The 19,120-nt window shown below is 44.9% G+C and overlaps 1 protein-coding gene across 4 annotated transcripts in view; it reads left to right on the top strand.

Annotated features, from left to right (window-relative positions):
• JADE2 (jade family PHD finger 2) overlaps window positions 1–19,120 on the top strand; it is a 352,120-nt gene that overhangs the window by 294,611 nt on the left and 38,389 nt on the right. For all 4 annotated transcript variants that reach the window (XM_075601153.1, XM_075601154.1, XM_075601157.1 and 1 more), the window contains exon 11: window positions 11,346–11,834. In XM_075601153.1, coding sequence (XP_075457268.1) covers window positions 11,346–11,834 — 489 coding nt within the window. The remainder of the gene's footprint in view (window positions 1–11,345; window positions 11,835–19,120) is intronic.

Here is a 19,120-nt window from a genome sequence, read left to right as displayed (position 1 = left end):
GGGGTTGAGCTGTATTTACATTAGAAAAGAGGCATCTAAGAGGGGATATGATAACTATATACAAATATAATCAGGGACAATACAAGGAGATTTATTTATTTATTTTCCCCCTTATGCAAAATCATTAGATGATGTGTCACTGGGGTTTTTTGTTTGCCTTCCTCTTGATCAATATACTGTAAGTACGGATATACAGTAGGATAAAGTATCTGTCTTCTAAATTTAGCATAGGTTGAACTTGATGGATATGTCTTTTTTCAACCTCATCAACTATGTAACTATGTACTCTTTAAAAACACCTGCTGTAGATTGGTGTCCTGACAGTCTTTGCGGTTTATTCTGACATGTTTTACCCCACCAGGAAGCACAGTGCTCCGTCTTATCTGGAGCTTCTCTGATAAAGCTCTAGAAGTCCAGCGATGTCACTAAGTGGAAAAGGCTTAGCAGCCATGTTAATTTCATTTGTGGGCTCAGTCTATCAGAGAAAAAAAAACCCCCATTTGATTTTCAAGGACCCCCTATTGTACAGTATGGGGAATACATCTTTATATATATATATACATGCAAATGGACACACAGTGTCACCTTTTGCTTCAAAACCATTTTTAACATGGTTCCCTATAGGCTTAAGCTTGCTGCATGGTCACAGCTTTGAGCACAGCCAGGGTCAAGATGCATAGCCAGAAAACCCACCCACAGACAGCCGTTTCGATCTTAATGGGTCTCATCAGTGTGGGGTTGGTTAACTGACTATAACCAAGCTGTGCCATGCAGCAAGCTTAAGCCTGTAGGGAACTATGTTAAAAATGGTTTTGAAGCAAAAGGTGACACTGTGTGGCCACTTGCATGTCATTTCCCAGAATCCCTTGCTGCAGTGGAAGTGCTGTGTGCTGGGTGATAATGGTGAAAGGCGGGGTTGCAGACCTGTCTAAGACATGCAAATGAGCATACAGTAATATTTCCATTTGCTATATGCTTTGCTGTGGAGGGTTTTTGTCACTTTTTTACCCACCATAACTTAACTAAGTGTGTGTGTATATATGTTCCGTGTGTGTGTGTGTGTGTGTGTGTGTGTGTGTGTGTGTGTGTGTGTGTGTGTGTGTGTGTGTGTATACACACACACACACATAGGGAACTGCACCTTTAATAACTTTTTCAGTTTAGGCCTAAAAGCTGTAATCCTGCCAAATGGCATGAAATACACATCCTGTACTGGTGCTGTCACTGTGTATAACATACAGATGTTTTTAGTGGTTCCAACGAGACCGTATTCAGGGAGAACTTCTAAAGAAACTCTCAGACAATTTATACGCACAACTATTTTTATAGACCAAATACATTTATAGCAGCAAACACCAAGCATTTTCAGAACAAAACGTGCCACCTGACATCATAAAACAAATATACCATTATCAGTTTATCCCACGAATGCTGGGACAAACCATATATAAAAACCTGCTAACGGTGGACAATTGTGTCCCTGGAGATCCCCCAATCCAGATATGAATATGTTCCCTCTTTATTTATATACAAACACGTGTGTGTGTGTGTGTGTGTGTGTGTGTGTGTGTGTGTGTGTGTGTGTGTGTGTGTGTGTGTGTGTGTGTGTGTGTGTGTGTGTGTGTGTGTGTGTGTGTGTGTGTGTGTATACACATCAAATTGATGCATGATTAGTGGTCTTTACATAGCACCTGCATCTTTCCCTTGATAAATTAACCCCATTAGTGTAATTGAAACAAAACAAAGAATAAATACAAATGTATACCGAAAAATGATGGTTGAAATACGTGATCTGCTTCTGAAAATAATACCCCCCAGGTGATTACAATTCATTTCCAGAGCTAAATATAAACTGTAAACATCTGTCTCAAACTATAGATACTATTGGCACAATGCTGCAGGAAATCTAGGTTCAAGACCTGTCTCCAGGTGAACCTACTGTATGAATGCCAGAGTTTATCCATGCTATAAAATACAGGCAGTCAAATCATACCTGTCAGTTTCAGGAAACACCAGATGTTTGAGATGGCCATTGACTCCATTATCAGCTATTGTTGTTTAAGCTGCAAAAATACTTAGACAGCTAAATATGTCATCTCCAGGCTATAACACCCTTAAAATAACTCATTAGTACAGTGTTGCTACCTATTAGCAGCTGGAAATGCCTGCATTTTATGGATTATTGCTAGAATAAGTACTGTGTACTCAGCAACATTCTAAAAAGTTGAGATGGGGGTTCCAGCTGCATGTAGATGAATGAATTCCATATGCTCTTCTCATTAAGAAAGCTTGTGCTATTCCATGGTGAATTGTAGGCCAATATCCTAGCCACACCAGCAGTGCTGTGCTCCAAAGCAAATGTATCACTTCTTTTGTAAATGTAATTATCGATCTGATCTCAGGCAGTCAGTGTAATTTTATCTTAATTAGCTATTGGCCAATAGATTTTTTTAATAGGTTCAACCCATTAGCTCCTCGCTGCTCCGCTGTTAAATTTCTGAAGAGATCCGTTTATCCATGTACTTTCTTTTTTTTATCTCAGCTAATACTCTCTAAGAATCACCAAACTCTTAAGATGATTACATGTAGACATTGTTGGCAGATAAGAATCTCCGGACCCATGTTATTACCTGTGAAAACGAAGATACCATTTGATAACTTGCTTCTTTCACATTTAGAATACCCTTGCATGTATCCGAAGCAATTTTGAATGCCTTTTGTGCTTTTGATTCAACAATTCAACAATCACTGCTGAGAGTTTGCTCCATGAATCTTCCTCCGGTTTCTGACTCTACCACCCCCTAGATCAGATGCATTGTAAGGAACCGCAACCCTCTCTAATAGCGTGCCTGAGATCAGATGCATTGTAAGGAACCGCAACCCTCTCTAATAGAGCGGATGAGATCAGATGCATTGTAAGGAGCCGCAACCCTCTCTAATAGAGCGGATGAGATCAGATGCATTGTAAATTCTTCTGAATTTGGTCCAATTTTCAATTGACCTGAAAATTGCAGGGAACAAATTAGCGATGCCCAGGGAACTCAAGGGTTCCCAGGAACCCTGGTTGGAAAAAACACTGCCCTAGCTGCAGGGCATGGTTGTTCTAGCATTAGTAAAATGATTTGACCCTGTACTTTGTAACTACATTTGATGTATTTAAATATTCTATCATGTCTCTTCCTCTCTCATTTCTTGCAAGCTGGGTGTGCTGAGGTACATTGGTCTTTCGTGGTGAGGTTTATGCTGTAGATCAGGGGTGAGCAAACTGGGGGGCGCAAGATTTTTTAAGGGGGACGCATGGCCGGTGCAGACGACGGGTGGCGAAAGATGTTGTTCGCGGACGAGCAGACAGCACAACATGCCGTGCGCAGGCGGCCTAAAATGCTGTGCGCGGGCGGTGCAGGCGGCCGGGTAGCTGGTCGAACTTGATGGTGTGTGTGTGCGCGCGTGGTGGAGGTACGGCGGCTGCACAAAAAAATCATCAGAAGAGGCCAGTACTGCAGTAGGACGGCAGGGGAGGGGCACGAACCAGCACTGTGTCGTTGAATGCCCCTCCCTGTGTCTGCCCAGCAATAGGGCTCTGGACCTGCTCTCTGCTGGCACCCTGATTTGCTGTAACCCTCTGCACAGCTGAGATTTGAAAGGGTAAGCTGCCGCTATCTAAATGTTACTTTGAATGCAATAAAATAATATTAAAATACAAGTAAAAACACTACAACTTTAAAAACTGAAAAATAAATAAATAAAACTGGTAGGTACTGTAGGAGTCTGGATGACCCTGGGGAAGGCAAGCTAAAGAGCAGCGGGGAGGGAAAAGGCAAATGGGAGAAGGAACAAAAAATGGGGGAAGAGGGCATGGAGGTGGAAAGAGCAAGGAATGTGAGAATAAGGCAGGGATTATGGTCCCTGCGCTGCCATGTGTTAACGAGTGCGTAGCCGCACCCACTCCTGCAGCCCAAGCGATTTGTGAACTTGGCTGCAGGAGATTGTAGACGCGTGGCGGACACGTCACAAAGCTGGTTCGCCCTCATTGGCTGAACCAGCTCACATGCGCCGTCATGCGGCAGCCGCCTGAAAATACAAAATTTGTTGTATTTTCACAACGCTGCCGCGTCAATGCACCTCTCCGCCTGTAGGCGCGCAGGCACTGGGGTAGCTCCCATAAGAAAATACAGCAGAGTGGTTGCCGGACGCGTGCACGCAAGTGCATTCATGCTGTGACGCCAGCACCATAATCCCAGCCATAGATAAAATGAGCCGACCCAAGCCATGTTACTTAAAAAAAAAACAACACTTAAATTGTAATGTTTAAGTGTTTTAAAAATGTTGAAATATGTAAGTACAGCTTAACCCCGTTATAGCGCGACCCGTTATAACGCGAATCCGCATATAACGCGGTTTTCATGTGGCTCCCGTTTAAAAATAAAAAAAAATGTACATTTTTTTTACATTTTTTTTGCACACTGCACACACTCTCACTGCACACACTCTCACTGCACACTGCACACACTCTCACTGCACACTGCACACACTCTCACTGCACACTGCACACACTCTCACTGCACACTGCACACACTCTCACTGCACATACTCCCAGCACTCACTGCACACACTCTCACTGCACACACTCCCAGCACTCACTGCACACACTCTCACTGCACACACTCCCAGCACTCAATGCACACTGCTCACAGCACACACTCTCACTGCACACTGCACACACTCTCACTGCACACTGCACACACTCTCACTGCACACTGCACACACTCTCACTGCACACACTCACTGCACACACTCTCACTGCACACACTCCCAGCACTCACTGCACACACTCTCACTGCACACACTCCCAGCACTCACTGCACACTGCTCACAGCACACACTCTCACTGCACACTGCACACACTCTCACTGCACACTGCACACACCACACACTCCCAGCACTCACTGCACACACTCTCACTGCACACACTCCCAGCACTCACTGCACAAACTCTCACTGCACACACTCCCAGCACTCACTGCACACACTCTCACTGCACACACTCACTGCACACTGCTCACAGCACACACTCTCACTGCACACTGCACACACTCTCACTGCACACTGCACACACTCCCAGCACTCACTGCACACTGCACACACTCTCACTGCACACTGCACACACTCTCACTGCACACTGCACACACCACACACTCCCAGCACTCACTGCACACACTCTCACTGCACACACTCTCACTGCACACTACACACATTCACAGCACTCACTGCACACTGCTCACAGCACACACTCTCACTGCACACACTCTCACTGCACACTCCCAGCACTCACTGCACACTGCACACACTCTCACTGCACACTGCACACACCACACACTCCCAGCACTCACTGCACACACTCTCACTGCACACACTTTTACTGCACACACTCACTGCACACTACACACACTCCCAGCACTCACTGCATACACTCTCACTGCACACACTCTCACTGCACACACTGCACACACTCTCACTGCTCACACTGCACATTGCACACACTCCCAGCACTCACTGCACACTGCTCACAGCACACACTCTCACTGCACACTGCACTCACAGCACACGCTCTCACTGCACACTGCACACACTCTCACTGCACACACTCCCAGCACTCACTGCACACTGCTCACAGCACACGCACACAGCACTCACAGCACACTGCACAGCACACCACACTCACACCACACCTCCCACTCCCCCTCCCTACCTTTGGTGTCGGCTGCTGAGATCGGAGTGGAGCTGGCATCAGGAGGAGGGGGGTGTCGGGAGGAGGGGGGTGTCGGGAGGAGGGGGGGTGTCGGGAGGAGGGGGAGGGGGTGGTGTGGATGCCGGTAGGGGGGGTGAGTGAGGAGCAGGCTGGGATTCAGAGGGGCGCGTGGGCTAGGCCCAAAACTGATTATGCCGCGGAGGGCCGGTAGGTGTGGGGGCCTCGGGGGGGGAGGAAGTGGATGCCGGTGGAGGGGGATGGGTGCCGGGGTTGGGAGGTAAGGAGCAGGTTGCGGCTGGACTCGGAGGGCCGCTGCTGGGGGACGTGTAGGGCTTCCGGCCACCTCTTCCTTCCCTCCTTACTCCCTCCCGATTTTTTTTTTAAATTAGCGCGACCCCGGTTCTAGCGCGGTCGGATCGGGTGGCTCCCGAGGACCGCGCTATAACGGGGTTGAGCTGTATTTAGACGTATTTGTATTTACATAGTATACCGTTTAATAAAGGCAGGGGGGCCCGAGAAATTTCATGGATGAAAAGGGGGGCTCAGCATAAAAAGTTTGCTCACCTCGTCTGTAGATTAGGCATCGTATTTGTTCTTCTTTGCTCCACACCCATAAATCAAGATTTTTTTCTCCAATGGGAGAAGTTACATGAAGCACATACTGTACAGTATGATGGATGTATCAGATTCTACCACTATAGACTTCTCTAGTGAAAAGTTAATAGATATGAAGTCTGTGTATTAAAAATTCTGATCTTATAATGTTTGATCATTTAAAAGAGAACCCCAAATGTTGAATGTTGTAAGAAGGAACTATTTTTCTATGTTTTTGCTTTACTATTGAAATTAATTGAAAAGTAATGCACTAGCCATTCTAGCAGCAAACTGACTTAAAGGACCATTTCACTTGCCCATCCATGTATCTATTATTTTTTAGAGATTTCTTCACAATATTGTTCAATAAAGTATCTGGTGTCATATCTCCAGTCTTATTTTATTCCTAAACAAAAAGCCCAAGCTAAACTTATTTGTCTGCTAAGCTCCTCTCAATTAGGCTGCGGTCCCAGTCATGTCTCTGACACGCGCGCCCGGCGGGGGGGGGCGGCGCGTGCACAGCGCTAACCGCGATCTGCGGACTGAGGGGACAGAGGGAGCTTGTGACGGGAGGGGGCGTGGTCGGGGAACTGCGGGGGCGTGGCCATCACGCCACGCGTCAGATTCGCCCTCATTGGGTGAACCCCCGCTGGGGGCGTGGCCACGCCTCCGTCGCAAGGTTTAAACTCAATTTCATTGAGTTTAAAAAATATTGCAGCACGGCGCGGCTGCACCTTCAGCGTGAATGTGCGTACTGGGCCCTTCCCGATTGAGGGTCGGTGCTTACACGCACAGCGCACGCCGAGCCCTGCGCTGTGGCAGTGACTGGGACCGCAGCCTCAGTGTCATAAGTAGACCGAAGGCATTTTTCCTAATAAAATCCCTTGTAGACTGTAGTCTGCCTGGTGGAGAGAGAGAGAACAGCAGGAGTAGTCACATGAACACTCACTGGAGGGGGAGGGGAGGAGGGAAATAAAAAATAAGGGTTGTAATCTGTTTTAACCCAGAATAGTACTATTTCCTTTCTTAGGAGTGAAAGGTAGAACTGTTTAATTTCCTGTGCTGTGTTACTTCCTGTGCAGGACATAACTTGGATGCACAAATCTAGCAAAAAGCATTTGAAAGTATTTGCCTCTTTCAGGCATTTTGTTCACTTATTTCCAACGCTTCTTTGCTCTTGATCCTTTTGTTTCCACATGAGCTCCACAACTGCACCATCCACCATGTTTGCACCTCTCTTTTTTTTCGGGGGACAAATTAAGTCTCCATGAGGTTAAATTTAAGCAGGTAGATAAATGTGGAGTCCGTGCTCACTCACCAATAACTACAGTTCCATATTGTTCCACTTGTAGCTGTGTACAATTTCTACAAAAATAATCACCGTGATTTGGTGAATGTAAAAAATAAAGTAATAGAATAAACAACATTATCTCTAAGTTTAACACATCCAAAAGCATTTAAGTAACCCCAAATGCATAAATGAGGGTACATCACAAAACCCCCTAAACATTCAATTGCAGAAAGTAGACTAAACATTTAATCAACTGCACATATTTCAAGTATCCTAAATAACTAGACAAAGCATATTTGATTGAACCCTTTCATTTTGTAGAAGGCAGCCTATTGAAATCCTTTCTGGTTTTAACATGGAGTGTGTCATCACATTATACATTCAAGAGAGTATCTTCATGATACTGTCTTGAGTCATGAAAGGCAAGAAGAAAGAGTTAGGTGCACTCACTGGATTTATGTAACTGCCTCAGGTGCACCGCAGTCGTCCCCCGCTGGGAAGACCAATACTACAGGACACATCCTCCTAAAACAAGGAGCCGGCACTCCAGAGGTCTTCATACAAAAAAAAAAAGACTTTGAATCCACACAGATCAACGTTTCGGTCAAACACAGTGTGTTTGACCAAAACGTTGATCTGTGTGGATTAAAATTCTTTTTTTGTATGAAGACCTCTGTAGTGCCGGCTCCTTCTTGTTTTAGTAGTATGTGTCCTGAAGAGTCATGAAAGACCATGGCCAACAAAGCTACCTAAATAGTACTACTATTGATAGAACTATTCAAATAACTAAAACCAGATATTGTGCAGAGCTAGAGGATCAATGATATTCTACTGATGCTCCAAGTCAATATGGTCTATTCAGCACGTTTGTTGAGCTCTATCGTTTATGGACAAACTGAAGGATAATTAGAGGACAAGCTGCATGCAAAAGCACATATAGAGACAACGTCCAACGGACCCTCCCAATAGAGCGTATTTGCAGAGCCACAAAAGTAGAACAAAGATCCAGTTCTTTATCTCTCTAATATTACGTCTGTATTACATAAAAATAGAATTTAATAACTGATGAAGCACAACAGATATATGCAGCCAGGTCTGCTAAAGTTGCTTGATATTTGTAGGTCCATACATTTTGTCTTGGTCAGGAGATGTGTGTTGACTTGTTAGCACTAGTCTGGAGAAAGATGTGTTGTATATTGGTGTTATGGAGCATAATCTCCCACTTCAGTCCAAACATTGATTAATCTTTAGTAATTTACCCTTGAAGGCTTCATTTTTGAAGCTGTTCAAAGGACTATGCACTGGGAGTGTTTTTTCCATGCTTATGTGTATCCTATACACTTGGGCAGTGCTGTATGTCATCAGATTGTGGTGTTAGATAGTTGAGCCCTTACTTATAAGCTGTTGGGCTGGTTAATAATGGTAGTAAATGCTTTAATTTCCTCGAATTGAAATACAAAGATGATTCCCTTGAAGCTGAAATAGAGACTCTATACAGTATTTTTTTAAAAAAGCAGCCACAGGATTGATGGTAGGACTCCGCCGACAAAAGCTGATCTGCCAGACTACAGCAGTGTCACTGGCTGTCGTAGAATTTAAGGAAATCTCTAACACATATAAGGAGAAATGATCAGATGTGATGATGAGGTTTATACTGTAGCTTCAACATTTAGGAGATTGGGAATAGTTTTCTTTGTCACAGAATAGTGGAATTGGATGAAAAGCTTTGGCCGAGCATCTTTCAAGAAAAGATAATAAGAAATGATGAGTCCTCCTTTACAAGAACGTTTTACTTAAATGTAGTAAATTTACAGGCCACTGTTCTAAAGACGATACTATAACCTCCCACAGAAATATTCTCATACATATACAGGTCAGTCCTCAATACTGTACATCTTGCGGTCTTGAAATTGTTCTTTTACATGTGATGAGATATTAGAGAGAGCAAAGAGATTATTTTTAAAGCAAATTCTGTGTTGAGACATTACAGAGAAATGTTCATCTATTACAACAGCTGTGCCAGATGCTTCTTTTAGCATTGCCTGAGATCCCTAATGCACTTTTATCTTCTTGTGCTGTTTCTGTATGTTTTCCAAAATACCACTTATGGGCACATAATTCAGCCTTCTAATATTTTATGTTACTTTTATGCCTGATGCTCTCGTGCTTGTCATATATTTTCACTCGGCTAGGGTCATTCTTATTACAGTGTCCCAATAGCATGCACCATATTCTACTATTGCTGTCAGATTACCGTCTCCATAAACCTTTACTTAAGCAATGGGAGTCAGTTTGTGCTTCAATTTTCTTTTGCCTTTAGACTGTGTATAAGTCAGTGACATTGTTGGGAAATTCTTAACATACAGTATAACCATGCAATGTATTATATGTTTCAGCTGCCACTTGTAACCAATACAATTAGAGGCTTCATACCACAACATGGCACAGCATGCGTGGAATCTGATATGTGTTACATCTGTATTGTTTGGAACCTTTGGCTGACCTACCATCTTTTTCCAGAAATCTCAAATAAGTCAGGATGTTCATGGAAACAGTATGATATCTGACTTGCAAGGCCTTTTCATTATGTACAGATTATATCAAATACAGTAAATCTATTTGAAATCATGGGGCTAAAAACATCTTATTTACCCCAGAAATTGTATTTTTATTTCCTATTAGAAAACCATCATTACTCTACGTTTTTGCTTAGTAACTAAAGTACACTAATTAAAACAGTAGATCATATCGCATTAACAATTATTTATTTTATCCTGCCATTAACTAACCCTTTCTGTACCAACCTAGAAGTGTTTTAGAGATGATGGCTGCTTTGTGCTGCTCTAGTGAAGTAATCTTTAATAAGGCTATATCTGCCCGCCCAGTATTACCTTGTTTTAAACAAGTGGTCCCTCTTAATTGTTCTAAATATATATTACCTGATAGAAGCAACAAAGGTGTATTGTGAGCAGCCACGGCTATATTGCTTTCCTATTTATTCTCCCTCCTTACACATCTTTACTCGTTCCCTTTATATTTTAAGCCCCTCCGAGCAGGGAGTACATGTATGTGTTAACGTTTTATTATTTGTTTTCATGTTATGCCAATTTGTCATTAATATTATTTAGTGCAATGTTGTGATCACTGTTTGTGTCCTAGAGACGTGTTGATTCAGGGAAGATTGTAATAGCTTGTATTGGACCAATAAGAGAGTTTGTGTGTATGTACAGTACAGAGTTCAATACCTCAGAGGCCTCTTCATATGTACTTTTCCTAAGCAGCAGTTAAAAATCTACTACTGTATCTCACCAAAGCACTCTCTCACTCTCTTTGCCACGTGTTTGAACTTGGTTAGTAAGGTCAATATATATATATATATATAATGCAAAGTCATTACAACCTCATTAGTGACATTTTAGACCCTATTCACATTGGAGCTTATTGAATAGGGGTCTACATCTTTGATGATATGAATTAGATTAGTTTATTTTCCTCTGAAAGACGCTCTCCTCCTTCTGTTGGTATATTTCTTGGGCCCCTATTCCTGTATGGCACCTGTGTTCTCTTATGCAGTATTTTGCATTGTCTATTTTAAAGTACTTTTTGCGCTAAAGATACATATTAGGAATTACCCATTGCCTTTTCTCCACTTTGCAACTCTCCTTATTCCTTATAGTGATTTCATTTTATTTGCTTGTGTGTAACTTACAGTGTTCCATGCCATCCTGCATCACCGCTTTTCACGTTACCTGCGCTTTCGACCACAACCTTGAAATGCACACCACCTTAGCAGATAATGATGAAGTGAAGTTCAAGTCTTTCTGTCTGGAGCATAGCAGCGGAGCCACCAAACCGGAGGACCTGCAAAACCAGAGAGCATCGTCTTCCACCACCCAGCAAGAAGCTGACCAAACGGAGCAGGATCTGGAAAAGGTCACCCTGCGAAAGCAGAAGCTTCTGCAGCTGGAGGTGGACTTTCATGAACTCGTCAAGCCAGAAGACGTGGCTGAAAACCTTGATATGAACGAGAACCTGGTTGATTTTATTTACCAGTATTGGAAGCTGAAAAGGAAGGCAAACTTTAACAAACCTCTTCTAACTCCCAAAACAAATGAAGTGGACAACTTGGCCCAGCAAGAACAAGATGTGCTTTACAGGAGGTTAAAGCTCTTCACGCACCTCAGGCAAGACTTAGAAAGGGTAAGTCAATGATATTTGTTTTTGTTTTTATTCTGTTGGGTAATTATTTTTTAGTTTTCTCTAAGTTTGATAAAAAGTGTCAAGCTTGTTTGGGAGTTAAATATCGAACCAAATCAATCTTACAGGGAGGATTCATGGAAGCGCGACAGCAGTAATCGTACTTCAACTACTATTGCGCATTTGTGAATCTCCCCCAGTGAATTGGTATATCTCACTTTGATCATTTTTGCTGCTAAAGGTCACAAGGCAGTACAGTAATATCTCAGATTTGGAATTTAATATTCTTAAAGGCAACACCAGCAAGAAGAAATGGCTAATTCTTTGATTTTGTTTCGAACCAAAAACACCCAGGCTTTGAAGATGTAATTCTATAGATGAAAGTTCTGTTACACCCTCATCCACCTTGGAAATTAATTCTCCCCAAAGTTAGCAACTTAAATTAACCAATGTATTGGTAGAGAAATATATCCTGAGGTTTGCTTATTTGCATATCAATGCCGGAAATCAAAATATCCACCGTTTGTGCTCTGTGTGATGATTTGGAGACATGTTTAAGCAACCCATGTGAGAAATAGAAATGCATTCTTAAATTTATTCTGTATTTACTTTTTGTTCATGTGTCATGCCTGGCTGTATTGTCGGGAAATCTTCAAATTACGTCAGAGGAGGGTCAGGGGGCTATGTTCATGTTGACGTGGCGGGATGTCTATGTTGCCAGATATGTGTGGCCTTGCCTTACTCATTAGGGGAAGAGATAGCCAGACTATAGAAACTGGGGGCAAGCAAGAGAGAACTACAGATCCACAACTTTTTAAATGATAGGGAACACAGACATATTAAAAATGATGCAGCCTGCCTTTATATACTCATTGTAGGACCTTTAACCAAGCCAAATAAAGCATATGGTTATTTACCTACATACTTTCGGTGCTTTTTATACGTTGTTTTTTTTTTTTTTTTAAATCAAAACCACACTAAGGATTTTGCCCTTTTGCACCATCTGTAAGACTTGCCTAAACCAACACTTCTATTACTAAAAAAAATAAACTCAAGTCATACTAGTATCTAATGCAGCATTTAGGGCCATATTTACTAAAGAATTTTGCCATAAGGTGCTGTTTGGTGCTGAAAGACACGTTACTCTATTCTAGTCAATGGACTGTAAGGTGTTTTCCAGCATCAGAAGGTATCTGATGGCATAGAACTGCTTAGTAATTATGCCTCTTAATGCTTAGGAGGCCTACTAAAAAGAGCCTTGCTGGTACTGTACATTCAGAAAACCTTCAAGCCTCTACAATGGAGACACAGAAAACATTACTGGTTCCTATCAATAGTTATACCTGCTCACACTTACTGCCTGTCCCTAGCCTCCTCTTAGTCCCATCTAGTACAGTATCATCATGCAGTATATATTGTACATTTTGTGGTAATTGTCATTTTTTTTTAAAGCATGGGAACCACAGTGAACTTTGGAGCAGAACTGCGTTATTTTCTTCTCCAGGAACCCCTGGTTCCTTACATGCTTACCGGCAAAGTTAACGTTACTTCCTGGTTTTATATATATATACGTAGACCCTTTCCCCGTGACTTAGGGAACTACGAGTGCTGAATACCTGTTTGGCGTACAGGAGGCCTACTCCTCCGCCACTGGGAGCCTGGGGTGATCTCGTTCTATCAGTATACAGCGCCTCCACCTGAGAGGAATCCTAGCACTGCAGGATAACCCCTCTTCAGGACCAATGCAGTAATGAATAAAGATACACACACGCTGGTATGACAACTTATCTTTACTAACACATATATCTATAAAAAATAACAATATAGTCCCACATACAGTACACACACCATATACGCGCACCGGTGAGATCTCCCAAAATACTGAGGTGCCCTGGACACCTAACCAGCCGGTGTCCACAGAGCCAAAGTCACCCAAAGTGTGTGGAGTAGTGCTACCCCCTGTGTGAGGCTGTTGATGCACGTGGGTACCTTCCTGGTCTCCGTCCGGACCAGGTTATAGGGAGATGATGGAACCGCAGCACTGCACAGTGATCCCACGACGTGCAAAGTGATTCTTTCTCTCTGCCTGCTGCGTCCACCTCTTGAGGGGCTCAGATTGGAGGTTGTCCCTTAATGTCTATATTGTGCCTGTGTTCTGGTTCTGTGAAGGACTGAAATCTTGGACTATACAGTAGAACATTTGGCGCAACTATTCCATTTCTCTTTTAAACACACACACCGTGTGGCGTCCGTCCGACGGTGATACTCAATACCATTATCAGCACTAGCGTAGTGACTACGGGGAATCGTCCCTGTTTGGGGGCCTTCCCTACAGCAACCACCACCTGGAAGGGACTTAGGGCCTATCTTGGGCCTAAGGTGGGAATCTGGCCTTATCCGGGAGCCAGTGGCACCCGGACACTACTTTTTCCCTTGGTGTCCCTGCTGCAACTGCCAGCAACATTCTATCCTGCCCACGTGGTATTGAAACCTCTAAGGCTGCTGGTACTTGTAGTCCCTATAGGTCTTCTCTGTGGAGCCTGCTCTAAGATGGCCATCGCTCACGGCCGTACTGCGCATGCACAAGACTGCTACGGCGCATGCGCAAAGCAAACAAGATGGCAGCCCCCACTTGCCAGGTGCGCCGCGGAGCTCCTGCGACCCGATCGCCACACAGACCTGTCCCTGACAGCCCGCAGCCTTATGGGAGCGCTCCCTGCACCCATGCCGGGTCCGATCACAGCGCTGGTGGCACCCGAGTAGATCTGCAGTCGTCCTCCCACCCCACAGACCTGGAGGCAAGGGACCTGGCTACATCCTCCCCCTGGTGGAGACTCCAACATCCCCGCTTGGGAACAACATACATGAGTTTATATAATAAAAATACAGATTATTATATACAACTTAACTGATGCATACTCTAAACAAGGTTTAACAACTCCGTAAACATAGTTATGATCGAAGCTAGCTTGCTCTGATTCATCTGCTGAGACTTATATTGGGGTGGCCCTAATGAATCATATGCCACTCTAGTGGGAGGGCGTCTCACTCGATGACTCCTGCCAGTCTCTTCTTCAGCGTCTCCCTTTTGGGAGTAGCGGTCGTGGGCTTGAGGCCCTGACCCTCTCATACGGGGTGAATCAGTCTCTACAAAATCTCTTTGGGGTATGAAGCTCGGGCTTCTTTAGTTAAGTGGACGGCTTGTTGAATCCACTGGGGAGGGTACATGCGGCACGGGTCCATTACCCGTTGCTCCTTCGGAAGGTGCCCATCAGTCTCCATTTGAACTAGAGGAGGTTCCTTACATAGGATCCTGATTTGGTTCAGCCACTGAATCTGGGTTCTCGTCGGACCCCTCTGGCTCACTGGCCATTGCTACAGTCTCTGGTTCGGGGTCACTTTCCCCTACTTGAGGAATGGGCAGTAAGTGATTTCGGGGCCAGACCTTTACCTTGCCATACGCATCTCGGATGCGGTACGGTGAGGCCTGACATCTGGGACTCTACTTCGAAGGGTCCTTCTCTCCATCAGTCGGCTAGTTTGTGTTTACCGGGAATTCCTAGGTTTCGTAGGAGATCAGCGTCTCTGGGACGAAGTTCCTGATAGCGGACCTAGTAGTCGTACCTTCGCTTGTTGCACGCGTTCAGCTGAGCCATGGCTTTTTCTACCAACTGATATGCGCGGTGCAGGCTGTTCTTGACTCGCTTCACATACTTGAAGTGAGCTATATTGGGTACCCCATTGTTAGATACTCACGATACCCACATACGGATGTCCACAGGCAGTCGTGCCTCTCGCCAGAACATCATGAAGTACGGTGTGAATCCCATGGATTCATGTCTGGTGCCGTTGTACGCGTGCACTAGCGACTCCACATGTTTGCTCCATTCGGCTTTCTGCGAGCCCTTTAGGGTGCCGAGCATGTCGAGTATGGTTCGGTTGAACCTCTCTGGTAGAGCATGTCCCTCTGGATGGTATGGAGTGGTCCGAGACTTCTCGATGTTGGGCAAGTTGAGAAGCTCCTTGATCAACTTGCTCTCGAAGTCTCTCCCCTGATTGGAGTGCATCCGATTCGGCAATCCATAGTGGATGAAATATTTCTCCCACTGCACTTTGGCTACTGTGAGAGCCTTCTGATCTTTTAGTCGGGAACGCTTGGGCATACCGGGTGTAGTGATCGGTCACTACCAAGACGTTTCCGATGCCCTTTGAGTCTGCTTCAATATAAAGAAAGTCCATGCAGATTAGGTCCATGGGACCAGAGCTCTTTAAGTGGCCCATTGGTGCTGTGCGTGTGGGTAGTGTCTTTCGCGTGCTCTATGTGGAACTTGTCCCATTCCCTCATTATGACAGCGACTGTGTCGGTGGGAGCACACTTATCCAATGAGGATTTCTTTTGTTGTATGGCCTGGTGGATAGCTCTAGCCACTGGGACACGCAACTGGTGTTCTATCAACTCCTTCCACCTCATGATGGTGTTTTGGGAAGGCAGTGCCTTTGACTGATATCCCAGCGATTCGGCTACTCTTAGCTCAGAAAACGCCACCTTGTCCTCCACTATTCTGGCTGTTGAGCACATTGCCCAAATCCCAGGTCCAGGGATTTCTTCCCACGGGCCGTCGTCCGGTGTTGCTCTCAGTCCAGGTTTTCCGATGCTCCAATGTTTAAGGGCACCGGCTTGTACTTGAGGGTGAATTGGTAGTTCAATAGTGCCGCTAGCCACCTGTGACCGGTGGCGTCCAATTTGGCGGAGGGCAGTATGTTGGTTAGCGGGTTGTTATCTGTCCGCACCTCAAAAGAGACTCCGTACAAATAGTCGTGGAGCTTGTCGACTACCGCCCACTTGAGTGCAAGGAACTCCAGCTTGTGAACTGGGTTGTTCTGTTCGCTTGGTGTCAAGCTTCGTCTCACATACGCCACTGGGCGGAGGCCAGCGGGGTACTTCTGGTGCAGTACAGCTCCCAGTCCTTTGAAGCTTGCATCTACATGCAGGATATATGGTTGCTCGGGGTCGACATAAGCTAAGACGGGTGCTTCTGTGAGGTTTTTCTTGAGCCTGATGAACGCCTGTTCGCAGGCGGACGTCCTCTTGTCTCCAAATGGTGTCCGTGGGTTTGCGGCCTTCTGCCTAGGTTCCTCTGGATACATTTTCAGAAGATTATTGAGAACCTTGGCTTTACTGGCATAGCCTTCTACGAAGCGGCGGTAGTATCCGCCGAATCCCAGGAAGGACCACAGCTCTATCACGTTGTCTGGTCTGGGCCAGTTCACTACAGCTTCAACCTTAGCGGGGTCGGTAGCCACACTGTCTGCGGACACAATGTCTATCCAACACCTTCCAAATTGGAGGAGCGCCGTGAAGTATTCTCCACTAGCGACTATGTCGAGCAATGAGTGAGTGGCAGGACAAGCAATATAAAGTGCGGCTGACCAATCAGAAGCGGGGGCAGACCTGGAGGAGTGCGTGGAGCTGTCTTGGATAGGTTCCCTTGATTGGCAGGCAGGTGAGTAAGTTTGGTCTGGGGAAATAGCCTGTACGTCAGTTGGGGGCGTGGTTACACTGCTAGTGCAGTGAATAAATTATCTTCACCCGGGACAAATGGCAGCCGCATGAGAGAGAGGCGGCCGCGGAGCAGAGGCGGACCGCCGGAGACGGCGGGGAACCCCCAGGGCAGCGGAAGATGACCGGTGCCGGCGAGGGGGACGCACCACGGCAGCAGCAGGAGGTAAAGGAGGTGAGGAGGGGTCGCGCTGTGAGCGCCGCGATCCCCGAATCCTCACAGTACCCCCACCCCCCTTCAGGGTCGGCCTCAGGACGATCCTCCCATGGTCTCCCATGGCCCACGCAGGTACCAAGGAAATGTGGGACAGAGGGGAAGTGCCTAGCGAGCTCGCACCCGCCAACCTTGCGCCCCTCGCGCGAGCCTCCCGCCCCGGGCAGCAGCCACGGGGACCAGGGAGGACAATTTCTCCCCCCCTAGCAGCAGCCACAGGGGCAGGGGAGGAAGCGAGGCAATAAAATAAGGGAAGATGAACCTTCCTCTGCGCGCCAAAGAAAAAAAGTCCTGGCAGCGCGCCAACACGCGTCAGTTCAATCAGGTAGGGGGATTTTTTATTTATTTATTTCATTATTATTTTTTTCCGGCACGAGCAGGGGAATTAAGAGAACCGCAGCACGGATCGGCAGCTGGCAGAATCCGGTCGCCGTTGCCCGGATTTGTCGAGCACTGTATGTATATACATAAGTTCCCTGAAAGGACTTCTGGGCAAATCTGGGGCCAAAGGCATTTATTTCATCTTTGAAACTGTATCGGGAAGAATGGCCACCTACAGTATTGCTGTGGTTGCAGACATTAGGAGAGAGAAAATATATGGAAATGTCATGATTTGTCACTATTAGAGACACAAAGTTTCATGAAGACTTGTAGCCTAAGTACTCTCTATATCATAAATAAAGAGGAAGAAGAAAAGGCAGCTAAGTGGTTTGACTGTCAGATAATGTTGGCAGTTGATTATCAAAAGGAAAAAAATTAAACGGAGGGAAGAAAATGCATGCTAAACCACTTATTTATCGTAATGCCAATATATGTTATTTAAGATTTCCTCCCAGCAGCTTAGCTTCTAATCGAGCTCAGAGCAGCGTTTTATTTGCCTATTTATTGCCTGCAGTTTGGCTCTGGAGTGCCACAGTAGCTGCTTTAAGGAAAAGTAAATTCTCACTGTCAAAATACATTAACTCCTATATTGCTAGTTGCTACATCAACTGTGTGGAAATTGACATGTAGTAAGAAAACACTATTCTGGGGTTTTATTTTATTATAATTTAATATATTATGTGTGTCTGTCTATGTGTGTATGTATGTACAGTATGTATGTATGTATGTGTATATACAGTATATATATACATACACACCACCCAATAAACACACTGAGGGATATATAAACATACAAGTTTTATTGTTCCCACAGATGTATGTATATATAATTTTATTTATGTAGGGCCAACCATGTACGCAGCACCTTATTACCAAATTACAGTAAAGGGAAAATAAATGACAAACGATGGGGATAGGAGCAGCAAGTACTGTAGATAACAACGCAAAAGATGGACCTGCCATGGAGAGCTTAATGTAAATTGTATATTAGCACACTTACAGACACTGTTGGAGAAAAAGTAAATGTATTAAAAATGCACGTCAGGGAGGTCAAGTGCATCTGAAGTCAATAGAGTAGGCATATATAATTAAAATGCTTCTTTTATGACTTTAATTTTGAGCTGGGCTTTAAAA

This window comes from Ascaphus truei, chromosome 5 (assembly GCF_040206685.1).
Source record: "Ascaphus truei isolate aAscTru1 chromosome 5, aAscTru1.hap1, whole genome shotgun sequence".
NCBI lineage: Eukaryota > Metazoa > Chordata > Amphibia > Anura > Ascaphidae > Ascaphus > Ascaphus truei.
This window is presented reverse-complemented; position numbering and strand designations above follow the sequence as displayed.